General features: G+C 42.9%; 2 protein-coding genes across 2 annotated transcripts in view; one reads left to right on the plus strand and one right to left on the minus strand.

Annotated features, from left to right (window-relative positions):
* Window positions 1–9,971, minus strand: part of EIF2AK4 (eukaryotic translation initiation factor 2 alpha kinase 4) — a 44,047-nt gene extending 34,076 nt beyond the window's left edge. Inside the window, exons 1-6 of the mRNA XM_050898347.1 lie at window positions 9,819–9,971; window positions 7,821–7,936; window positions 6,572–6,674; window positions 2,671–2,844; window positions 1,784–1,864; window positions 1,203–1,351 (exon numbers count right to left, since the gene is read on the minus strand). Coding sequence (XP_050754304.1) covers window positions 1,203–1,351; window positions 1,784–1,864; window positions 2,671–2,844; window positions 6,572–6,674; window positions 7,821–7,936; window positions 9,819–9,971 — 776 coding nt within the window. The remainder of the gene's footprint in view (window positions 1–1,202; window positions 1,352–1,783; window positions 1,865–2,670; window positions 2,845–6,571; window positions 6,675–7,820; window positions 7,937–9,818) is intronic.
* A 4,703-nt stretch (window positions 9,972–14,674) lies between these two features.
* Window positions 14,675–23,975, plus strand: part of GPR176 (G protein-coupled receptor 176) — a 45,658-nt gene continuing 36,357 nt past the window's right edge. Inside the window, 2 exon segments of the mRNA XM_050897779.1 lie at window positions 14,675–15,293; window positions 15,296–15,460. Coding sequence (XP_050753736.1) covers window positions 15,233–15,293; window positions 15,296–15,460 — 226 coding nt within the window. The 5' untranslated portion in view covers window positions 14,675–15,232.

The following is a 23,975-nucleotide window of genomic DNA, read 5'->3' on the forward strand; positions in this document are numbered from 1 at the left end:
GGGAAACTGAAAAGTCCTTGACTTAAGGTAAGTGCTACTTAACAACAACTAAAACATCAGAGTGTTATCAGCATTATTCTCACACTAAATCCAAAACACAGCACTGTACCAACTACTAAGAAGAGAGTTAACTCTGTCCCAGCTGAAACCAGGACAGCGTGGAAAGTTAATGTAAGTCCATCGTATGTGTTCTGTGTTAAAGCATAGTAACAAACTTCTGAGACACTTGTCTTGTTCCACAAGTACAGACACTGTCTCGTTTTGTTATACTAAGATTAGGAAGAAGACAGGAAAGATTTATGGACTATCAAACACTATACAGGAACAACTGCCAAAATATGACTTGAGATAGGCAAAGTCAAGAGATGGCAGCAAGAGTCAAAGTAGGGTAGATCAAAGAAGAACTGCTTCAGGTATCTAGTGTTGCTGATAAATAATGTGAAAACAATTTTGAAGTCTATAGACAAGAGAAAACCAGGAATACACTATTTCCATTAAAACAACAGTCCGAATAACAAGTCATTGGCACAATCTGAATCAAAACTAGGAAAATTAATACCAGGATATCTCCACTGTCCTTGACAGTTATATCAGCTACGGACACAATGGGGGCGGGGGAGGAAAATAAAAACAAAAACCCCAACCTACCTATATCACCACCAATCCTAACCTAGATGAGTTACGTACCAGCAAAAAACCTCCAATAACTCTAATCTTCCCTCTAATAAGTTGCTCTGCAAATGCAATCAGCATTATCTGATTCTCCAACAGGGAACTTTACACCGGTCTATCTTTACAGCAAATGTTTTGAGATGAATATAAGCTTTAATTACTTGTGCTATTCTAAAACCTTCATTAACTGATTTAAAATCTTTTTTTTTTCCTGCAATTGCCAACATATTGCATACTTTTAAGAAACTAAGCCCTGAATATACCTTCCAATGATTGCCAAATACTTTTTAAGTTAAACTAAGGGCCAAGGTGACACTCTTAATTGGAAAGTTCCCAAGTTAACATATTCATAGCACATGAATTAGTTAAACCACACCAAATGAAGAGGCAGAGGAATGGGGGGGGAGACCAAAACAAACAGCTGAGCAACATGGCACATTACTCTCTTGCCTTCAAATTTCACTTTGAAATCCAAAGTTTGCAAAAAAAAAAAAAAAAAAAAAATTCCACATGCAAACTGACATACTTACTTTGAACGTCCAGCTGAATTTGGTCGGTGTTTATTATTCACTCCATGTTCCAAACAGCTCCCATTTAAACTGGAAGCAACTCTATATCCTGCAGTATCTCTCCTGTGAGAATTTTCTTGACTTGTCAGAGCAACTATTTCCAAGCGTTCCTATAAAGCAGGAAAACCACCAAATAAGTACAGAAACTGCTCCTATCCTCAAAATATGTGAGTATTTGACTATTATTCTATAAAGTCACCCATTTCAGCACTATCCATGGGCAAGAATGTACAGATTCTTTACAACAAAACTGGAAACATCAACATACTAGCTTTTTTCTATGTCTGTCTGAAAATATCCATCTCAGTATACTTAAGATGCTAATATATTAAACTATTTTTTCTTACAGTTGATTTTATTACAGAAATAAACCCCACATAGATCTACGTTAAAATAGGTTCTTGATTATTAGAAGCACTGGATGACAAAAGATGTCCAGGACAATTCAGTCATGTAAAACTCTCAAGTTTTTATAAGCCTATGCTACAGTACTGGGAAGAAGTTATTGCAATGGTTTTTGCATGCCTGCTTAGAAAGAATACCTGTTTGGCAATCTCTTTCTTTTTTCTTTCTTCTCTTTTCTCTTCCTCCCTTCTCTGAATCTCGTTAAGGATTTCACGTTGCTGAAGTGAATTACAGTGTTGTTAGAGATGCAACAGTACATGCAATGCAACTGCTAATCTTACCCTGGTTAAAAAAAAAAAGGCTATGATGCTGATTTTTCAAAAGTGTTAAAGAGGACTTGTGTAGCTCACAAGAATAAAAAAATAGAAGTCAAATTAGCTCTCCTGAGGAAGTTAACAGCATCAATTGTATGCTATAGGAGAACGGAGTTGCAAACAAAAGAAAATTACTTCTACTGACAGACCCAAAACAATAAAGCTTCATACACAGAAAAGATAGAGGAATAAGCTAACACATTCTTTAAAATTTAAAAAAAAAAAACCAAAACCCCCCCCCTCATTTCTAGTGAAGAATGTGTGCAGGTCCAAGGTCTCTTTAGATTAAATTTATTGCGCTCTAGAGAAGTCTGTCATAGTAAACATTCCACTCACCCTATGGGTGAAGGAAGGTATGATTACCTATCTGTCTGGCTAATACCTCCTAGTTCAAGATGGAATGCACTCTATATATACATTGGCTTACACTTTTGTATAAGGTCTTCCATATAAGTGATTTTCATAGGATCAGGAATTAACATTTAGGTTTGTTTCAGCACAAATATTTCCCAGGGTTAAAAACACATCATTAAAATATTACAACTGCAGCAGCAGACAGTTCATATAGTACATACTGATCAACTCATATGGACATGTCTGACAAGTTAATAATTCACTAAACCCCACCACTATGCAGGATGATTTACAAAATCATGATTGTTTATGCTATTTTAAGAATACAGGGTTATTCACACTTTAATTTCTCTTACCTCCTGCTCCTCTCTTCTCTTAACTTCTTGTGCCCTACGCAATTCCTCCTGAGCCAGTCTTTCTTGTTCTTTTTGATGATTTTTTAGCATTTCTTCATGAAAAGACTTGGAAGGTGGTTTATTATACTCACTGAGAAACGACTGTACATGGTCGGCAAGTTCAAATATCATCACCTGAAAGAAAATAAATATGAATGACATGCAGAGTTCAAAGAACAAGTAGATCACATAGTAAAACGATACCCAACTCGAAAAAGCCTTTTAGCAGCAGCATGACTGCTGATTTTGTTACTTATCAGGGAGAGTTTACCATATTTCAGTATTTTTTGTCAGAACTATTTATTAATAAACTGTAACATGAAAAATCCCTGACCACAGCAGCAAAGATAGCAAAAATTAGAGACAGCCAACTTCAAACATCATCTTTTTCTAAAAAAAAAAAAAAAAAAAAAAAAAAGAAAAAAATTCCTTTTCTCATCTTCTTTTAGGGATATTTTTCTATTCACCAAGATATGTGTTTATGACATATGAGCTACAACAGAATAAATCCTTTGCAATTGTCTGTTACTGTATCTACTGCTATGAAAGTTACTTATTTCACTCGTAACACGAAATCCAATCTTTCCTCTGCAAACTAGCCCACCCAGTTAGAACTGTAAAGCCACTTACGGCATTCCACATTCATACAACCACAACTACTAAAATAAGAACTGCACCAAAAACTCAGCTGAATTCTGCTACATGGTTTGCAAGGTTGGAATCAATTTTCAGCTACTGTTTACTTGAACTGGGTATGTAGTGATCATCTATTGACCTGTCAGGGCTTGAGCTTTCCTCAGTCTAATAGCATACCTTTATTAAGTCAAGTAATCCACAGTGCTAATAGACCATCATATCTCCAAAACTGAAGAACAGTACATCAGAAAGATGCATCCTAGCAGTCAGCAGCAGCACTGAGCAGGATTTGCATGTATAGGTGAAAGAACAGCCAAGCTAAATTGTACCATCTGCCTGTCACAGGCTGACATTTAGAAGATTCTCAAACACTGAATCCCTTGCTTGAAAGTAGGAATGAAGCCAGGAGGCAATTCAGAATAGAAAGAATAGCACAATATGCATATATCTGACATGTGCAAACTAAAACATTTTTCCCAGGTTACTATTCAGAAGGCAAGGCAATCATGCATTCACACACATGTATAAAAAAAGGAGGAATCTCAATAATTACAAACTACAATCTGCTGTTCAGTTTGACAGATAACTGAGGTACTTTCAAGTTTTCCATATGCTGAACACACTTTAATAAAGAGTATCTGTCAAGGCAGAGAGAACAGTTATCTCCCTTTCCCTGCAGAGAAAGTAATTCAGGACTGCATAGCGTATGTCATTCGTCAAAAATGTGTATCATACATTCAACTCACAACTGTATCTACACATTGCTGGAGCAAGCATGATTCTTGCTTTGGAAAATTAACATTAGGAAAACCTATAACATTTGTAGGTCCTTTCAGTGAGATCAGAAATCAAACCGGGATTTAAAGCCCTACAGGCCAATAGCTCTCCTGGGGTCAGTTGTGAGCAGACTGAGTATATTTTGCATGGTTTAGTGGTTACTTAGAGAAATTGAACCTTGTGTTTCCTATCAATTGTCCATAGCACAGTCATTGCAGAAAAAAAAAAAAAATCCAGAATACACTGTTAAACTGGTAATTTCCAAAGATACTGAAAAAATTGAGGAAATTCTTTGTTATTGAACAGAATGAACAAAACAGTATCTGGCTAAAACAGTTCTTTTGAAAGTATCTGCAGAAAAATTGGCAATCAAAATAGAAGTATAGCATGCAAATGGCAAAAAGGCTTGATGTGGCAAGACTGAATGACAAGCAACCCCTGCCAAATCTATAAAGTTGGCAGGCTTAGGAAACTGAAAGCAGAATATTATCCCATTTCAGCATATAACTTCCACAGCTGTGTATTTCTCATTTTTAAAAAGGCAAATTGAGTGAATCAAATGTGTTCACCTGTAACATTTCCAAATAGTGATAAGAAACATACCATAAACCCTGCTTTCACCAAGAATTCAATGTTTGCTAGTAATTCTTTGAATCATTTCAGTCCTCAGCAACAATGGAAAGGTATTGTTAACACCAAACATACCTGGGGACTTATAAAATATACAAGTTCTAAGCTTTACATGTTTCTCCATCTTTCTCTTTTTATCCTATTCAGGGGAAAGTGAAGTATCACTATTCCTAAACACAATAGGAAAAAAAGGCACTATGGCATGGAGCAACTGTGCTACAGCCACAGAAGTCAACTGTTGAGCTGGAGTTTAAAGTCTCTTGCCCTTCAGTTCAGCATCAGATGAACAAGATCACACTGAAAAACTCCCCATGTAATTGCTGTTTGCTTAACAGGTATAACCACTGACAATATTCAAATTAATCTGAAAAGTGCAGAAAGCTCTCAATTTTAGAGTTAGTACTGCTTTTCATACTGTGAAATAACTCCAAGAATAACATGAACCTTTAAATCTGCCTTTAAAGAGGGATAAAGTTTGCACTGTTTACACATGCACTGTATTTTAAGAGCGTGCATATTCCAAACTTTCATTAATTAGAAACATTCCTAAGTAAGTCTCTCCTTCCTTAGGAGCAATGCAACTTATACTTCCAATGTGGATGTATTCCACTATATTATAACACACGTGTTTTTAGAACTATTTAGGTCCAGTGCTGTACTGGGTTTGCGTGGCAAGGTTTTGGTAGCAGGGGGGCTACAGGGGTGGCTTCTGTGAGAAGCTGCTAGAAGCTTCCCCTATGTCCAATAGAGCCAATGCAGCCGGCTCCAAGACAGACCCGCTGCTGGCCAAGGCCGAGCCCACCAGTGATGGTGGTAGCACCGCTGTGGTAACATATTTAAGAAGGGGAAGAGTTACTGTGCAACAGCGATTGCAGCTGGGGAGGAGTGAGAATATGTGAGAGAAACAACTCCGCAGACACCAAGGTCAGTGAGGAAGGAGGGGGAGGAGGTGCTCCAGGCGCTGGAGCAGAGATTCCCCTGCAGCCTGTGGTGAAGACCCTGGTGAGGCAGGCTGTCCCCCTGCAGCCCATGGAGGTCCACGGTGGAGCAGATATCCACCTGCAGCCCGTGGAGGACCCCACGCTGGAGCAGGTGGATGCCCGAAGGAGGCTGTGACCCTGTGGGAAGCCCACGCTGGAGCAGGCTCCTGGCAGGACCTGTGGACCCATGGAGAGAGGAGCCCACGCTGGAGCAGGTTTGCTGGCAGGACTTGTGACCCCACAGGGGACCCATGCTGGAGCAGCCTGTTCCTGAAGGACTGCACCCCGTGGAAGGGATCCACGCTGGAGCAGTTCGTGAAGAACTGCAGCCCATGGGAAGGAGTCATGTTGGAGAAGTTTGTGGAGGACTGTCTCCCCTGGGAGGGACCCCACGCTGGAGCAGGGGAAGAGTGTGAGGAGTCCTCCCCCTGAGGAGGAAGGAGTGGCAGAAACGACGTGTGATGAACTGACCACAACCCCCCATTCCCTGTCCTGCTGTGCCGCTCAGGGGGAGGAGGTAGAGAAAATTGGGAGTAAGTTAAGCCTGGGAAGAAGGGTGGGGTGGGGGGAAGGTATTTTTAAGATTTGGTTCTATTTCTCATTAGCCTACTCTGATTTGACTGGTAATAAACTAATTTTTTTCCCCCCAAGTCAAGTCTGTTTTGCCTGTGACGGTAATTGCTGAGTGATCTCCCTGTCCTTATCTCGACTCACGAGCCTTTCGTTATATTTTCTCCCCCCTGTCCAGCTGAGGAGGAGAGTGATAGAACGGCGTTGGTGGGCACCTGGCATCCAGCCAGGGTCAACCCGTATTTCTCAAGGATGTGAAAAGCTCTTACCTCTCCACAGCGCTGTTTTGCCAGTTCCACTAGCCCGGATTTTAATTCATTTATTTTCTCATTTGACAAGCCTTTTGAATTTTTTAGTTGTATTTCAGGGACACTGGGGGACAGCAACAAAACATAAAAAAGTCCTCATTAGAAAAATTGAGTGTAAAAAGCAACAGAATGTTGATAAAAAAGGTGGGTAAGGGAAAAGGAATGGAGTTCATAGTCACTTGGCAATTAGTCAATGCTCAAATAAGCAGTACATAAATATTACATATACAATATAGAATAAAGCCAGAAATACTGTTTTATATTCCCTACCACCAAATTTTCTGGCTGTCAGTTATACTTAACAGAAGAACTACCAAAGAAACCCTGCAGACTCTTGGAACTCAGCTCTTAACCAGTAATTTACATACCAATTCTTTAAAAAGATCATTAGCATAACATTTAGGTGCGTAAAATTTATTTATCACCACTATACAGGTTACACAAACCTAAAGAAACATATGCAATAAATAAATAACAGCTAAATTTAAAAAATGTTTAAAATAAACAAGTAAAATGTCTGTAGCTATGCCAGAGTGGCTGTTATGTCCTGTGTTACGGGTATAATTGAGCTATCACTTGGTAAGGAATAGCACTTCCCTTGTACACTGCTCATGCCACAGCACAAATGGATGGGCTAAAGGGAATCATGCTTTGGACACAACCAGTGGCATAAGGACTGAATGAAATGGGGCACAGAGCAACACTTAACTCAGAAATTACTTGCCAACCCAAAATGCTGGGGGGCTGATCATTTGCAATTCTTTTTACATTCACTACGGAGAACTCTTCCAAAAGGCTAATTCAGCAGAAAACAGGAACAGCAGATACAACTAAGACAGCAGATTGCTTTAACAATGAAGATTCAGTCCCTCTCTCAGCAGGGCATGAGCTGAAAAAGTTTAAAAAGGGCACTAAGATGCTAGCAGGTACACCTGTGTTTACATCTCTCCAAGCTACAAATCGGGGCTGCAGTCTTGCACTGACAAATGCATCCCTATTATTCTCCATTACACAAAAGACCACATCCAATTTAGGTGCCAAATTCTGTAGTTGCTTATTATAAAATACCACAGGCTTAACAAATACTGACATGCAGAAAGCAAGAATAAAAGTGATGAATAAAACTACACGTTTTTTCAACTTACACTTTACTATGGAAAACAGAGAAAAACGTTCAGAGAAAAAAGGTTGTATTTTAACGTTCACTCACGTATCAGGGTAAGTATGTGGACACTTGACCCACAGATCAACTTTGACATATACTTCATTATCACCAGTCAATCCCTGAGGACGCAGAACTAAATTAATTTCAGGAGGTTGTCGTACCTAAAATGGAAAACAAAACTTTTGATTTAAAAGGGTTTTTTGGTTTTGCTTTAATGAAAGCACACAACTCTCACAACCTATATTATGGCAGAATTCAGGTTAGACCATCCAAACTGTGAAAAAAATGTATTAATGTATTGACATTGCTCAATGAGAGTGAACTGGTTCACTGATTATCACAGTTTATCCAGTATATTTTTAGAACTTCTTCAGATAAGTGTAGTTACAGTTATTAGAAAGATGATTCAGACTGAGCAAAAAGGAGGTTTTATAATAAAACCCTTGTATTCTGCCTACTGTAGGCTAGCAGTAGGAAAAAAATAAATAAATGTAACACAGGTTATTTATGGAATATCACAAATTAAGGCATTCATTATAAGAACAATATTGTTTCTCTTGTGTTTTAGATCACTAACAAAGACCAGTCAATGTTCTATTTTCTGACATGGCAACAGACTATAACATCACATCTATATACACCTTGTGTGGCCAAACAAATGGGTAGTAATTTTTTTGTATTTCTATTTTTTTTGGTTTTGGCATAAAACAGAATTTTAACAAGTACTGCCCTTCCCCCCCATCCTGTTCAAACTGCCTACTCAGAGTCAGAATAAAGTAAAACATGCCCTTATAAACATTCTAAACTTTTTCTTTTCAATTAGAAAATTTATTTTTTGGGGAAAAAAACCAACCCAGACGTTAGTAACATGACAGGCAGGAAAATAAGACCACATGGAATAACAAATACAGAAACAGGTTATAAGATTGTCACTATCCCCTCTATTTTCCCTTTGCATTTCCAGCAGGGAAAAGAACAGGTTAAGTCAAGAGGATGTCAGGTATGCATTTAATAGGGAGTGAGGTCTGCAACACTTCTGAAAACCCAGCAAATTACTAACAGTGTTTGCATCAAACTCCATGGGGAAAAAAAAGTTATAGGTTGCTGCAAGAATTTTAAGTTCAGGTGTATGGCAGAAAAAAGACAGCAGGGGCTATGATGTATTTTGTAGAAACTAAAGACAAAAGAATGTAAAAAGAAACGACAGTAGCAGTGAACTTGGGGAACTAAGAGTGACCAGTACCTCCAGGTACAGGAAAACAGTGCCACAGATGCAGCTGGAAAAAAAAATTCAATTAGACATTGTGGACACCAAAGAGAAATGGAAAAGAACAGCGAGTACTAGCCCTGAGCATTAATTAGTTGTAATTAAAAAAAAACTATTAAAATGAAAGTAAAAGTATTAATTTATCACGGAAACAGCCACAGTTTGAGTAAACCACAGCATATAACAAATATGCAAAGATCAGCAACAGGTATACCGATTAGATTAATTAATTAAGCAGGTATGTAATTAGTCGGTTAAGGGATGAATTAAGAGGCAATTTTTTAAAAATCTGACAATTAATTAAAATGCAAGTCATATGCACAGCATTAATTATAGTGCGAAGGCATTGATCTAGAGGATTAATTGCAAAGGCAGGCAGTTACACAGCTGCCTACCGAAGTGGGGGAGGACAACGGGCAAATAGCAAGAGGCAAGATGCGCCAGGCAAGAAATACAAGGACTTGACACCAGCGAGACAACACTAACAACGCTCCCACCGCCCGCAGCCAACGCGAGCGCCACCACCCAGACCCGCAAACAACAAGGACCCGCTCTGCCTCCTGCTGCTGCTTCCCCTGGGAGGAAGGAGAACGAGCACCTCTGCCTCTCTAGCGATTAATGGGCGCAGGAAGCGCCAAGAGAGAGCAGCAACGAGCCCCCCGCGCCGCCGCGCTCGGAGGGGCCAGGCCACGGGCATCCCCGCGCCTGCGGGCAGGGCGCCCCGCGCCGCCGCGCCCGGCTGGCTCCGCGCAGACAGCAGGAGCCCCGCTCGCTACCTTCCAGGCCTGGCTCTGCCGCAGATCCTGGAAGTCCTGCCCGTAAATGGACTCCAGCACCTGGAGCTCGTTCTCCTGCCGCAGCTGGTAGCTCTCCGGCGGCTCCGTGGCTGCCTCCGCCGGCAGCTGCTGCGCGCCGCTCGCCCGGGCCATGTCAGCTCCCCGGGCGGGGGCGGGCGGCAGCCATCGCGGACGGCCCCGCGGCGCTGCCACCGTGGAAGTGGCGCCGGCCCAGCGGCTGCCGCGCTCCGCCGCGCCCCAGCACCGCCTCCGCGGCGGCGGGAGGAGGAGCCGGGGGGCCGGGGCCGCTCGGCCCCGCTTGGGGCCTGGTGGTAGGACTGGTGGCGGCGGCTGCGGGAAAGGCCGGGGCCGTCCCGGTCCCGCAGCCCTCGCAGGAGCTGTGTGCCGGGGTGCGGTGAGCTGGCGGCGGCCTCGGCTCCGCATTAGCCCCGGGCCGTGCAGGGACGTGAACCAGACGGCTCTCGGCGGCCTTTCTGGGGCTCTGCCACCCCGTGAGAGACTGCAGCGTATTGCCCGCAGCTGCCCTCGTGCCCTGCTCAACCCCTATGGCCACTCGTGGTCCCTCCTGCCTCGTCCCAAACGCCCCATCCTCACAGCTGTGTAGGCCCAGAGTAGCTGTTGGAAGGGACCCATAAGGATCATCGAGTCCAACTCCCTGCTCCTTGCAGGACTACCTAAAACTAAACCATATGACTAAGAGCGTTGTCCAGATGCTCCTCCAACTCTGACAGGCTTGGTGCCGTGACCGCTTCCCTGGGGAGCCTGTTCCAGTGACCAACCACCCACCTCTCAGTGAAGAACCTTTTCCTGATGTCCAGTCTGAACTTCTCCAAGATAGGCCTCCAGGTGTATCTGCAAATACAGAGATACACACCAAATACAAGTAGTTACTGCGCAGCTTTTTTTTTATAGACCTTGAGAAAGATTTGCAAAGGGGAAAAAGAACCACAAAATTCAGAATGGATTTCATGTAGAGCTGGGGCAGGATACAAGTTCATGTGGAAAGTAAAAAACGTTTCCACCGATGATTGCTTTAATGACTACTAGGAGGCAGGGCGCAAGAAGCCTTAGTTTTTGGCTGGTTGAATTGCAAACACAAAGTGAGGGCAGACCCTGTGAGCACCCCCTCAGCCTCTGGGTCTCCTTGGTGGGACTTGCCAGAGAGAGGCAGCTGGGGGTTGTCAGGGGAGTGGTGGTAAGCAGAGAAGAAAATGTGCTTTTTCTTCAGTTACTTCATGTGGTAACTACTGAACAGGATTGCCACAAGATGATGTAGCCTTTAAAGTTTTGGGACCTTAACAAAAAATGCCCAAGTAAATTCATACATACAAGCTTATCTATTAGGTGTGTAATCCTCAGGCAAAGAAAAATGCTACAGTAGTCTGTAGCTTGCTGCTGTGCACCCATATGCTATACTTAGGCGATTTCATTTGATAGGAAATGTAGGCAACAGGTGTGGTCCACTGAAACTGAATGAACTGAATCTTGGAGTCCTCCTTCTGCCTTAGACCTAGTCATGTTCATACCAGGATCCCCATTAGTTATATCATCTTTCCCCTAAAGATCAAATTCCATCATCTTAATTGAAAACAAATAAAATAAGTTTCAGAGCCATACTTGCATTATTTTAAAACTCTATTGTTGCAGTATAATGGACTCAATTTTTCTTTACTTTCGTAATTGCATGAAAAATCTTCTGATGCTTCTCTTTATTTTACTTAGAAGGTTTATATCAATGGAGTTTTGGTGATATTCACTTTACTCCCTGACCTTCGAGTACAGACTTTCTGTTATAAACAGACCACTTAGAGAGGGACTTATTCTAATGAATAGTTTCTACAGCCCTCAATTTGTCCTTCTGAAATTGAAAGCTTGTTACATGCATATTTTTGTTTATCTTTCTGTTTCACTTAAAACTAAATTCTTCTGGTCCCAGCTGGGATTATAAATTATTTAATAACTGGTAGTTTCATAATGTCAGTTTCATAATGTCATTAGTATCTAACCAAAATCAAATCTTAAACTGTATCACTGTTCTGATGCTGTTTTCTGTTCCTTACCATGTCTGGGAATGCCTGGAATGTGCCTTTAGTGGTAGTGTTTTTCTGTCTCATCTTTTTTTTTGTGGGAAATGCATGACCAAAGCTGTGTGGTGTTTATCTAACAACAACAGAGATCTCCTTTTGCACAGTCAAACGTGACCTGGGGCACTGTAATTATCCACTAGAGTTGCTTGCACCTTGTTAGAAGTAACTGCTATATTTGACCCACTGCTGCAGTTGGGTATGCTCGTCTATCAATTTGTACAGTCTCTCTGTGTTAAAGACTAGAAATAAAAGTTTCTAGGCCACAGATTCATCTTCACTCCCACACAAAGACACAGCAATAATGGCCAATTTGAAGATACGATGCAGTAAGTAATTAAGAAACTTCAGTAAAACTTTAACAGAAATTATGGGTTTACACTTCCCAAGCACTTTGTGTGGGGCACGCAGCCCAGCACATGGGAAACTTCTCCTGTGTTACATTGCGTAACAATGGGTGGGTCAGGTAACATTATGCATTGTTAAAGCTACCCGACTGTTCCCGTTCTTCGTGACTTGGCAAAATTTTAACCAGTTGGGATGAAATGTTCTAGACCAGATGTCTACCTCAGGCTATTTTATTTTTTTCTCTTAATTTCTTTTACAATGATTCATTGTTTCCAAGAAGAAAGCCAGACAAAAATAACATCATCATCAAAACATTCTGAGAATTTCTTTCAAGAAGTCTTGTACCCCAGCAGAAGTGTGAAAATTTGATGGGTGAGGGGGAAGAGACAACCTTTTACAGTGCTATGGCTTGGCTAGCTAGCCTTGTGAAAACCTGCATAAAGTAAACCAAATTATATGATTGGGGGGGGGGGGGAAGTATTCACATGCTCCGCACAGATTTACTGGAATACAATGAACATCACTGAAGAGTCCCCCTGCCCCGAACATGTGCCGGACTACATCTGGACGGAAGCTTCCCTTCCAAAATTTAAGATAACATTTAAAACTCTCATATCCCACAACATTAAAATTTAATTCTAGCCATTAAAATTTAATGAGGTGAGATGTCAGAGCGCGCTTTTGCTTCCCCCTGTGCGTGGTGAGGGGAGGTGAGTCTCCCTAGGTGAAGTGCAGGAGAGAGGGGAAGGGTCCCGGAGGGAGGAGCTGAAGAAAGGGGCTGCTGTGTGAAGAAAAGCGCCTTGCAGGCAGCTGGGAGGTGAAGGGGAGGAGGTCAGAGTCTGGTCAGAGAGATTGGCCAAAATGGCCACAGGAATGTTGGGGGAACCAAAAGGAGGAAGCAGCCAATTCGGGAGCCCCAGGAAACAAAGATGAGGGAAAAGCACAGTGGAAGCCGCTGTTGCCTGGGGGAGGGTGGGAAAAAACTGGGACTGGCTGGACAAGGTGAGTGGGTTGGGAGTAGGGGTGAGAGGCAAGGGTAGGAGGGTGAGTGAGCCTGGGGCCAGGCTGGGAGTGGGGAAGAGACATGAATTACTAGAAAAGAACCTGGAGCAATGAGCTGGGAGACTCACGCTCCCAGAGGAGTGAGGGAGGCTGCAAAGGGCAGGGCCCAAACGCACGGAGGTGCAAGCGGAGGTTTGGCCAACAGGCTCCAGGGTCTGTGGTGTGATGGGGTGGTGGCAGTCCCTGTTTCCCTGTGGTCAGCAAATGTCTTTGAACCCATGGCAGAGCACTCTGCTCTTTCCTGTATCAGACAGGACAGATCACAGTAATATGTTTTGTCGGTTTGGGGTCCCTGAAAAAGCCTTGCTGTGCAGGGGTTGTATTCATGGGTAGCTGTTCTTCCAGGGCGCACTTCCAGATTTGCTGGCCAATGGCTGAAAAACCTCTTTTGGCTTCATTTTTAACTAGCCATCCTCCTAAAGTCTTCAAATTAAAAGCAAATGTGCACCTGCTGTATGGATGCACACTTTTTCCACAATTGAAATCCAAACTTATTATGCCTACGGAGCAGCTTTCCTGGCAAATTACGTATTTAAAAAAAATCTATTTTAACAAATAATATGTATTTCTAGAAGTTAGCACTGTCTTTTGAAATTCTGTCCTCAGAATTACGGACCTGTTTTAAAATACCGGTTTAGAAATTCTGCCTTCCAGGCGGCGCTTGCCTACCGATGACGAGCTGCGGGCGCAGTGCCGCCCTGCCCGGCTGTGGCTGCGCAGCTGCCGCCACAGGCGCTTCTCGCCTGCCCCAGCAACGCCCGCCACAGCGCTCCCGCGCAAAATGGCGGCGCTGTAGGCCCGGCTGAGTGCCGCGGCCACGTGATGGCGGCGCCCCACGCCCCTCGGGCGCTGGGCGGAGGGGGGAGCTCGGCGGCCCGCCGCGGCCCGCCCCGCCCCGCCCCGCCGGGCGCCCGCCTCCCGCCCGCCTCCCGCGGGCGGCGGGGCTTGGCGGCTGTCCGCAATGTGGGTCGGCGGGGCTGTGGGTAGCGGCAGCGGAGCGCAGCGCAGCTCGGCGGCCGGCCCGGGATGTTGGCGCACGTAGGAGCAGGGCTGTCACCGCCAGCCGCGCTTGGTGCGGGGCGCGCTCCGAGCGGGTCACGGAGGATCATACGGAGGCTTTTTGGTTCCTTGGAGGCTCGAGTGCCCGCCGCCTTGGGAGTCAAAACCAAATTAATTTCCCCCGAGAAATAGCTGGAGTGCATTGGAAGCCATTGAGCAGTCATTTCCTTCTCTGGGCGCTGTGTAAGGGTCTTCTTGGCGTCCAGTGTTGCGCAGAGCAAGGAGGGACGCGGGACGGAGCCATGTCTCGCCGCAGGAGGAGTGGGCAGAAGGAGAGAAGAGAGCGCTAGGAGATGTGCCACAGGGAGAGAGGTGTCTTTCCTCTCTCAGGGTTGTGAGCAAAGCTGACGCCAAGGCTGGGAGCAGAGCGGGGGGACAGAGCTTGTGGTCCATCAACTTTTCCAAACCGGTTTTAATGTATAGTAAGTCCGTGTGCGTGCGAGCGTGTACACAGCGGGCGCGAGATGACCTTCTGGTGGGGTTAGGAAGATGAGCTGTGGTGTGGACTGTAATTTCCTCATTCACGTTTATTGCAGTAAAACATGCTGAGGAAACGCTGTGGTATTGTGAAGCAAGAAATATGGGACAGCTAATCACAAGGAGGAGCCTGCTTTATTTTCTGCTTTTCTTTGCTGGCTGTCATGATTTACAGGGTAGAAACATGAAAAGCCAGCCCTGCTTTCTGGGACACAGAAATGTGGTGAAGCTGCCTCCGAGTGTCAGAGACGGGGCTTTATCCTCAGAAGCGCCTTTTGCCTGTGGGCTCCATTCAGTCGTTAAAGGCAAGGGCTCAATAACCTGTGGTTATTAGGTGGCAGCGAGGAAGGCAGGAACTTCGCCATGGGGTACGACAGAAGCTGGATCTCGAGGAACGGAAGCGAGCATGCCCCGTACCAGGCTGTCACCGGACTCTGGAGATGAGGAACGCCTCGGCTGGGCAGATGGTGTGGCAGGGTGGGAACGGCAGCGAGGCTGGCGCCACGGAGAGCGAGGAGCCTGGCGAGGAGCAGACCTACCGGCATTTCACTACCACGGTGCAAATTGTCATCTTTGTAGGCTCTTTGCTGGGTAAGTGGGTGTTGCTGGAGTTTTTTGTTGATGTGGTTTGTTTATCCTTACGGTCAGGGACTGCAGACCAAATGGTAACTAGCATCATTTGCTGCCTTAGTGACTCTTCTTTTTGCGTTTTAGGTCCTCAGATGTACGGTTTCAAGTTCCTTGTGGGTGTTAGATGTGTAAAAGCTATTACTATAAAATGCTATTCATCGCAGATGAGAACTGGTACATTATATGCATGTATTACTTAGTAAACTTTTATATCAGAATTTAAATGGGCAAAAATTAAATGGGTTGATTACACCCTTATTTTCAACTGTAATGGGATCTGTTCTCTTTACCATAGAAAAGGGTGTGGAGTGTTTTAAACAAGTTTTATTGAATTTCTGTTTCACACTGCAGTAATTCTGTATTTGTGTTCTGCAGATTTTAAATTAATCCTTTGAAAGTACTTTATGCTGTAAATATGTATAACCATGTGCAGTCTTGCCTACTTGTTATCCTTAAAGTAGGAATCATACACTTTAGATATGTGGTAGTAAACTACTATTATATTGCCATATAACTTTACAAACGTGTGTACATTTGCTTTCTAGGTGTTTATAGTATGTTGTTTTGTGAGGAATACATGTGTGTTTCTTACAAAAAAAAAGCAAAATAAGCCTTATGGTGAGTCAAATTAGCACTGTTTGGGAGATCAGTAAGCGGATTTCAGTAAAATGCCACTATCATCTAAATCATTCAGAGCTGGTTACTGGAAATCATGAGTCTTTTCATACAAGGCTTGACTGAGAAAGTCTCCAGCTCTCTTAGGAGAGTTCAGTAGGACTTTGCTGATGGTCATGTAAATCTTTTGGCGTCAATTATTGCTCTGTCCAGTGGGGGTAATCCTCATGGTTCTTGCTTTTTTTCTGTTTAGCGCATAGGTAGTGTGGGGAAAGGACCCTCTTGTTCCGTATGTAGGATAGTGCCTGGCACAAAATGATAGCCCGCAAATATTGTCCTAAAAATAACAAGATTGGATGAGAAAAGTCAGAATTTTAGTTCTCTGTATTTTGGGTTTTGAGCCTTAAGAGCATGCATTTGGGTCATATGTCCAGACCTACTTTCATGAGCATGGATCCTCCAATTTTATTTGAAGAAGAAAACAGACACTCTCATGTAATCATGCCTTCAGCAGCTAGGAGTTTTTAAAAACCAACCAACCAACCAACCAAAAAATACCATAGCTATAAATTTCGCAAGACTATTGTAAGTCATGGTTTGGCACTCCTGCAATTTGCTTTCAAGAGGTGGACTCTGTGAAAAGATTTGGACCTGTTATAAGGAGTTTATCTGCATATTGGATGGCTGGGAGGCTGATGAAGCTTCCAGATCAGTAACTTCTCCAGGCCTATGAAAGAGCAAAGCGGGAGAGGAAATCATGTTTTTTTAAAACACGAAAATGCAGTAGTTCAATGACAAATGTTAGCACCAGGCCTCATGAATTTACAGTGATGGAAACCAATTTTAATTATTTTTTTGAAACTGCCTTCTTTTCCAGTCTCCCTGCTGCCCTGAAACACTATTTTTAAGAACATTTATGACACACGCTATCGTAACAGCTGAAAACTTGAGACTCTTTAAAAATGTCTTCCCATATCATCCCTATGAAGGTACTGCTATTTCCTCTTTACTGAATGGAAACAAAACCACAAAGAAGCTGGAGCCTCCATCTCCAGAAGGTCTCAGGGTTTCAGTGCCTGCATGCTCAACCCTCATACGTGCCAGGAGTTTTGCTTGTGCACGTGCTGCACGCTCTCTCTCCATCAGCAGGGCGGAACAACTTGATATTTACCTCACACTTATGCTTGCACAAACACTGTTAATTAAGTTTTTCTCTTTGTTTGTTCTCTGCCATGGTCCTTAGAGTGTGGGTGGCAACCAGCTCTTTTCTCCATCAGGTGAGCCCCTCAGTTGAGCTTCAGAATAGCAGTTCTTTGGTCCAGTGAGTCTCAGGTTCCTCTTTGCAGAGGGGAAACCCTTCAAGGGGAAACCCTTCAAGGGGAATTAGGACTATCCTTCCCCCTAAAGCATGAGATGGGGCGCACTCTCCTCAGAGGTTTGAATCTTTTCTGGTTTGGGTGGATGTGCAACTTGTACATCCCACAATGTCAGTGTGTGCCCAAGCCACTTTGCTATTGGATAAAATAGCACTACCCTTTTAAAAGGAAGAAATGATTTCTACTTCCAGCTTGAAAGGGAACAAACGTATATGCCTCGGTCTTGATAATGAATACTGGGGTCTGACATAAGCAGCAGTCTACAGCACATCGCTCTAGGTCCTACAAGAGGGAAGAATCACAGTCAGGGTTGTGAATTTAATTTGGGTTCCTGCTGCGCAGAAGAATGTGATACCGATAGTCAGCTGTGAGAGAGATGCACACTATGTTTTTTTCTCCTGTTTAAGACACTTGCTTGAGACCTGTGGGGAGACTTGTAACAGTAGGAGAAATTCTTGTGTTAGTTTTCGCTGTGTTGTGAAAGGATAGTACTATGGTGAGTGTTTCATGATACCTGCTGAGGGCAAGAAAGAGTCAAACTGTTCTTCTTTATAGTTACTTTACAATACATTGAAAGCACATCCTCAATTTATTTATTTATTTTAGGTAGCAATAAAAATGATACTAGATTCTAGAATTTTTGTTGTCTTTAAAGCTTGCCAAAGCTTGAGCTTGGATGTGACTTTAACATGTACGTCAGAGAATCTAACTGGTAGAACCAACCAGAAGTATCAAGCAGAGGCTTGCTAATTGGCAGATTTTTTCCCTATTGGTTTTTGTCCTTATTTGTAGAAAGTTTTCATTGTTAAAAATTTCTGATTTTGTAAAGAATCAGATTATTCAGTGTTTGGAATAGACAAAACATAATTATTAGTCTAAAAATCACTTATAATTTAGGGCAGTTAGAGATGAGAGTTCTTCAGATAACTTGGTCATGAGTTGCTGAGTTAATGAAGCTATAATGTGCTTAAATGCTACGGTTTTAAATAGCTGTTTGTGTGACTTTGAGTCTGCACAAACTTCCTACTGTTGCTCTTCCACTGGTTGTGTGGAAGTTCTCGCTTAGCAGACTACCTTTGATTTTAATATTCAAGAACTGAGGAATAAGATGGGGTAAATCTACATCTCTCTACTTTGAACCCAACTAGTACTACCCGTTATGCACTCCTTTGGCTGTAGCCTACCACAAGGTTTCTGCACAAGACAGGAGGCATTGGAGGGAGGAATTTGGTCAATTTAGTTATCCTGATCAGCAGCTCAGTTTGCCTCTGTGAAGGAAAGATTTGCAGTATATTCAAGACTTACAGGCTGTTTCTGTCTGCGATGCCTAGCTGAGTGCATGAACTGGGGAATTCATCTGGGGAGCTTTAAATGCTTCGCACGTGTTGATGAACTCATTTACCAAATGCACAAGGTGAGGTAAGAAGTATGTATGAGACTAGAAGGCCTTGTTAACGCTGTCTTCCTGTGCGGCTCCATGGCTAGTAATGGCAGTTCTCATAGTAATGGCATTTCCTAGCCCGTAAGCTATCAACTTGGGGCAGGGCTAGAATAAAACAGTGAAAACACTTGCTACCGGTGTTTCTCTTTCCACTGTTTGAATTGTGCTTGGATCAGGGAATGTGGAACATGTAACAGAAAAAAATACAAACGTGCTGAGCATCAGCAGAAGAACTAGGAAAAGACCCATGCCTCTCATTACCACTTTCCTTTTCTGATCCACACGTGTACTTGGTACTCCCTGAAATCAAGACAGTCGGTGCCTCAGGAACTCTGGAATGACAAGTGCATGTGTAGAGATGTGTTTCTGGTGTGGGATCAGGCGAGTTGTACTCAGTAGTCTGCTTAGGCCATAGCTGTGCAGCTACAGTATGATTAAATCTGTTGCTTCTAAGAAAAGTTACTACAGGAGAATAGAAGCCAAAATAATTATGCTGCTTCTGTCAGCTCTCTCATATGAATGCCTGTTTTTTGGACCCCTCAATTGCTCCTTATTGGCTTAGCAAAAGGAAAGCTAATGTGTTGAATTTCTGTGTGTAATGCAGCAACTTTCATTACCTTAAATACGAGGGAAAGTGAAAGGCATCAGTGGGAAGAACTAGCTGATTTTACTGGCCACTGGAATGATGCAGACGGGAGCAGTGTGACATGAGAAGCAACACATGCTGTCAGTACTGATTCCCTTTGGTTGACTTAATCCTGTGTGGTAAAAGGTGTCGAGATTTGAGCTTTGCATGTCCTAACTTGTTTTGAAAGGAGGTAGAAGTTGTAAATGGAAGAACAAGAATGGTAGAGATTTGCTTTGAGATTGATTGCTTCACTTCCACTAATCCTGCACAGATCTATCTGCTCTGTGGTTCCCTGTGTATTCTGCCTGACTCAGGTTAGATAATTTTTTACTGCCTTGTAAGGACTGTAGGAACTGTTTTGTTTTGTCTAACCTGTGTTTCAGGCCAGTTCCCTCCACCTGCCACCAAATGGATGTGGCTAAGATGACGAAGTCAGGATTACTTGTGGAAGTGAATGATGATTTGCAGTCATGGTAATACTGGCTAGGGTCCTTAGCTGGCAAATTCAAATGGCTGCTATCGAAGGAATGGTGGTGTTCATGTGAAGTTGATAAAAGGAAGGATAAAATAACATTTAGGTTTAGAACTATTGCCTTGTCAAATTACTAAGGTTTTGAAGATGGAAACCATATTCTCCATCCCCATGATTTTTTTTGGCATGTTACCCTGTTTGTCTGTCTCTGGGTTCTTGTTTCAGTCTGTCTTCTGAGTCTGTCCACTTCACAATGTTGTTCTGCCACCTATTGCCATAGTAGAAGAGTGTCATCAGTGATACAAATTCATTACAAAAGCACAGTTATTCATGCAGTTTCTAAAGTTGCTCCTCTTTGAGCAGGAGTAAAGTTCTGCTTGGGATTTTTTTTTTTCCTTCTTTAAATCAAAAAAAGAGATTTGATGAGTTTTACTGATTGTGTAGGGATTTATTTAGAAGAGGACTGACAAGTACCATTTGAATGGTAGAGAAGGAAAATTTGTAGTGTTCCCATGTCCATAGGAAGTTGGTTCCTCTTGCTGGAGAAGTTAGGCTTCAGCTTTTGTATGATTTATTGTGATCGTAATGGTTGGCATGTCCCAGAGCAATGCAGGGCACTGGTGGTTGTGCCCATGACTCTCATTGTGCTAGCTTGTCTGTACCTTTGCCACATATGGATAGGGCTTGTTCACACAGGGCAGGTTGAGGAACCAGGAAGACCAGGTTTTGTTGCCTGCTACTGCAGTGAAGAGAAGACTATGATTTGACTGACTGAGGTCAATGGGCCAGGAAAGTGAGACTCTGCTGGCTTCTCCCATAGTGACTAATAGACTGGGAGCTACATCTGGCTGTGCAGATGTATCTGCATTGGCTTTACATATAAGAGGACCCTAAGGTAAAGAAATTTCTGCCATTTGAGAAGCATGCTGCACAGCAATTCTTAGAATCATAGAAAGGTTTGGGTTGGAAGGGACCTTAAAGATCATCTAGTTCCAACCCCCCTGCCATGGGCAGGGACAGCTTCCACTAGACCAGGTTGCTCTCAAAGCCCCATCCAACCTGGCCTTGAACACTTCCAGGGAAGGGGCATCCACAACCTCTCTGGGCAACCTGTTCCAGTGCCTCACCACCCTCACAGTAAAGAACTTCTTCCTTACATCTAATCTAAATCTATCCTCTTTCAGTTTAAAGCCATTAGCCCTTGTCCTATCACTACATGCCCTTGTAAAAAGTCCCTCTCCGGCTTTCCTGTAGGCCCCCTTTAGGTACTGGAAGGCTGCTATAAGGTCTCCCTGGAGCCTTCTCTCCTCCAGGCTGAACAACCCCAACTCTCTCAGCCTGTCTTTATAGGAGACATAATTCTGTTATATTACCCTAGGAGAGTGTTTCTTGGTTTTTGTTTTCCATTCTCCCTCTTCTGAGATCTGTGTAAACTGGGTGCATTCTAGATTTTCTCTTGTTTGTTCTCTCATCATGAAGACCACATAGCAAGATGGAGCTGATGCAGTGATCTCACTCTTCCATTTTTTGGGGCATATCTCAGGCTGTTTGGGCTTCTAATATACAGAGCATGCTGTGAGGATTAACTACAGCATGGTAGGACTGCAACTAGCACTGCAATATGTTTCAGTACTGCACAGCAGAGCAGCCAGGCTGCAAAGGGGGATCACCAATGCTGTTGGTGTTACTCATCGCACACTCGCAGTCAGAAGAAATAGAGGCTTCAGATCTTTCAATCTGAGGTCAAGGGGGTAGAGCAAAGTTTATAGGTTGTTTTTCATTGGAGTTAAGAATTTAAATTTGTAACCTGAAATTTATAGTATTTTTTTAATTCAGGTAATTTCTTCCCTCCACCTCCTCCTCCAGCATGAAAAGAAGACAGCAAAAAGCTCTAGTGTATTCTTGGCTGCTATTCAAAAATAAATTAACAGTTTATGAAAATAGAGTATTTGAACATGGTAACTGTGAAAAAATACTAGCTATTTGATTCAGAAGAATATGGAGTTACTGCTTTTACTCTTGTGGCTGTCACTAGTTGAAAAAGGATACATGTGGACAATAACTTTTAAATAGGTGACAACTTAACTGATGAATGGCAAATTAAGGATGCTTTTTTTTTTTTAAGGCTTGGGATGACAGGGCTCCTTTTCAAAGCGAGTAAATTTGTAATGGCTTCCTTTTTATCAAAGAAGATTCTTGAGATCAGATTTGTAGTGAATATAGGAAGAGAGCAATATTGCTCTACAAAGGGTATTTTTCTCTTGCCATTAGAGGTAGCCAATCTGCAGAGACTAATTATTACTTTAGCACAGCAACCAAACCTTTGACAGAAGGGAGTATTACTTCCAAGCTTTGGTGGGGAGAGGTCGCTGGAGGTGGCTGCAGCTGCTTTCACTTGAGTGCAAGCAGTGGGAGGGGATCTTGGAAATGCAGAGGAGGATCTCCAAAGAGCACTTGTAGCCAACATGCACAGTGAGCTCAGCTTGAAAGGGAGATGGAATTGATGGATGAAATGCAGTGGACAATAGCACCTTCTATTATTCTCAGGAGAAGGGAAAGGAAGACCATGAATAACAGTTTTGAGGGAGATCTGGATATGGGCTCTGTCCCTCTTAACATGGATGTTTCCACAGCTCACTTATTTACATACAAATTTACATACTGTTATAACTGCAGTTAAATGGAGGAGCTTATACGAGTTGTGCTTTTACTGATTGTAGCATGGGTGTAGCTGAATGTTTGTGTCATGTTAGGTGAGATTATATCCCATTATCATGGTTTGTAGTTTCTATTCTTTTCATATTTCCCAGGTCTGAGAGTCTGCATGTGCTCTTGAGGTTATTTGAGTCTGTTCGCAATTTTCATGTTAGCCATGTAAATAAAACTGCATGAATTTCTTCTTTTAAAAAATCATTCTTTTCAGACATTTAGGGAAAAAAACCCCACACTAAACAATTGATGAAAATTATAATGAGAAAGAGATATCCTCAGTGCCAGTGTCTACACCTCAGACTGAATATGCATCTTACAGTTAGTAAAAAATGCACAGAAAGTATCCCAAATAATCCCAAGTCAAGGAAACTTTCCCAAACCTTGTAAATCAGTGCCTTAATTAGGGCTTGGGGAATGAGGCTCTTTGTTACTTGCTCTTTTGTCTTCCCACATCTGTCTTGTACAGAAGGAAATTTCACTGGAAAGGTTGAGGATGCTCTGATACAGTTTGCACTCTGATCTAGTGGCTATAGCACTTTTGGAAGCTGTGGGTTAGATTGGTTACCTCCTGGTTTCTAACCACACTGATGATATCCAAGGGAGGTGTCTTTCTTTGAAAGAAAACAGTGCGCTTTGAAACAGATACCAGATTTCCAAGTGAAAAGTGAACTCCTGCTGCCTTCCCAGTGTCCTGCAGGACAAGAAGAGGCGAGGCTTCAGGCTCACCCCTTTTCCTGAGGATTTCCCGTGAGCTGGTTGGCTCCAGCCTCTCCCTGCCCTTGAAACTGATTTTCATCTCCCTGTCTTAACATCTATGCACAGAGATGTAAAATGGAATTGTTACAGCACCTAATTTGTAAAGGGATAGATCTCTTCTGGGATACAATCCTAAAGTAACTGGCAGTCTAGGTAATGTGTTTGTAAACGCAAATGTATACTAGCATAAGGAATAAATATTTGTATCTTGGAATAGCTACCAGTGAAGTTTGCCTCGGGCACCTTCTATAAAGAGTGAAGCAGGGAATCTTGCAGTAAAAAATACTGCAGGTACATGATTAAAGGCTAGACAGAGAGTTTTTTAAGAACGAGGGGCACATCTGCAATAGCTCCAGCAAAAATTTGTAGCCCTGCCCCTAAAAAGGGCAGAACCATCTGAGAGGGGAAAAAAAAAAAGGTCTGCAGATGGGCAGGATGATGTTTTGTTTCTACTGGTGTCACACTTAGAAAAAATG

The sequence above is a fragment of the Gymnogyps californianus genome, chromosome 5, assembly GCF_018139145.2.
Source record: "Gymnogyps californianus isolate 813 chromosome 5, ASM1813914v2, whole genome shotgun sequence".
Classification (NCBI taxonomy): domain Eukaryota; kingdom Metazoa; phylum Chordata; class Aves; order Accipitriformes; family Cathartidae; genus Gymnogyps; species Gymnogyps californianus.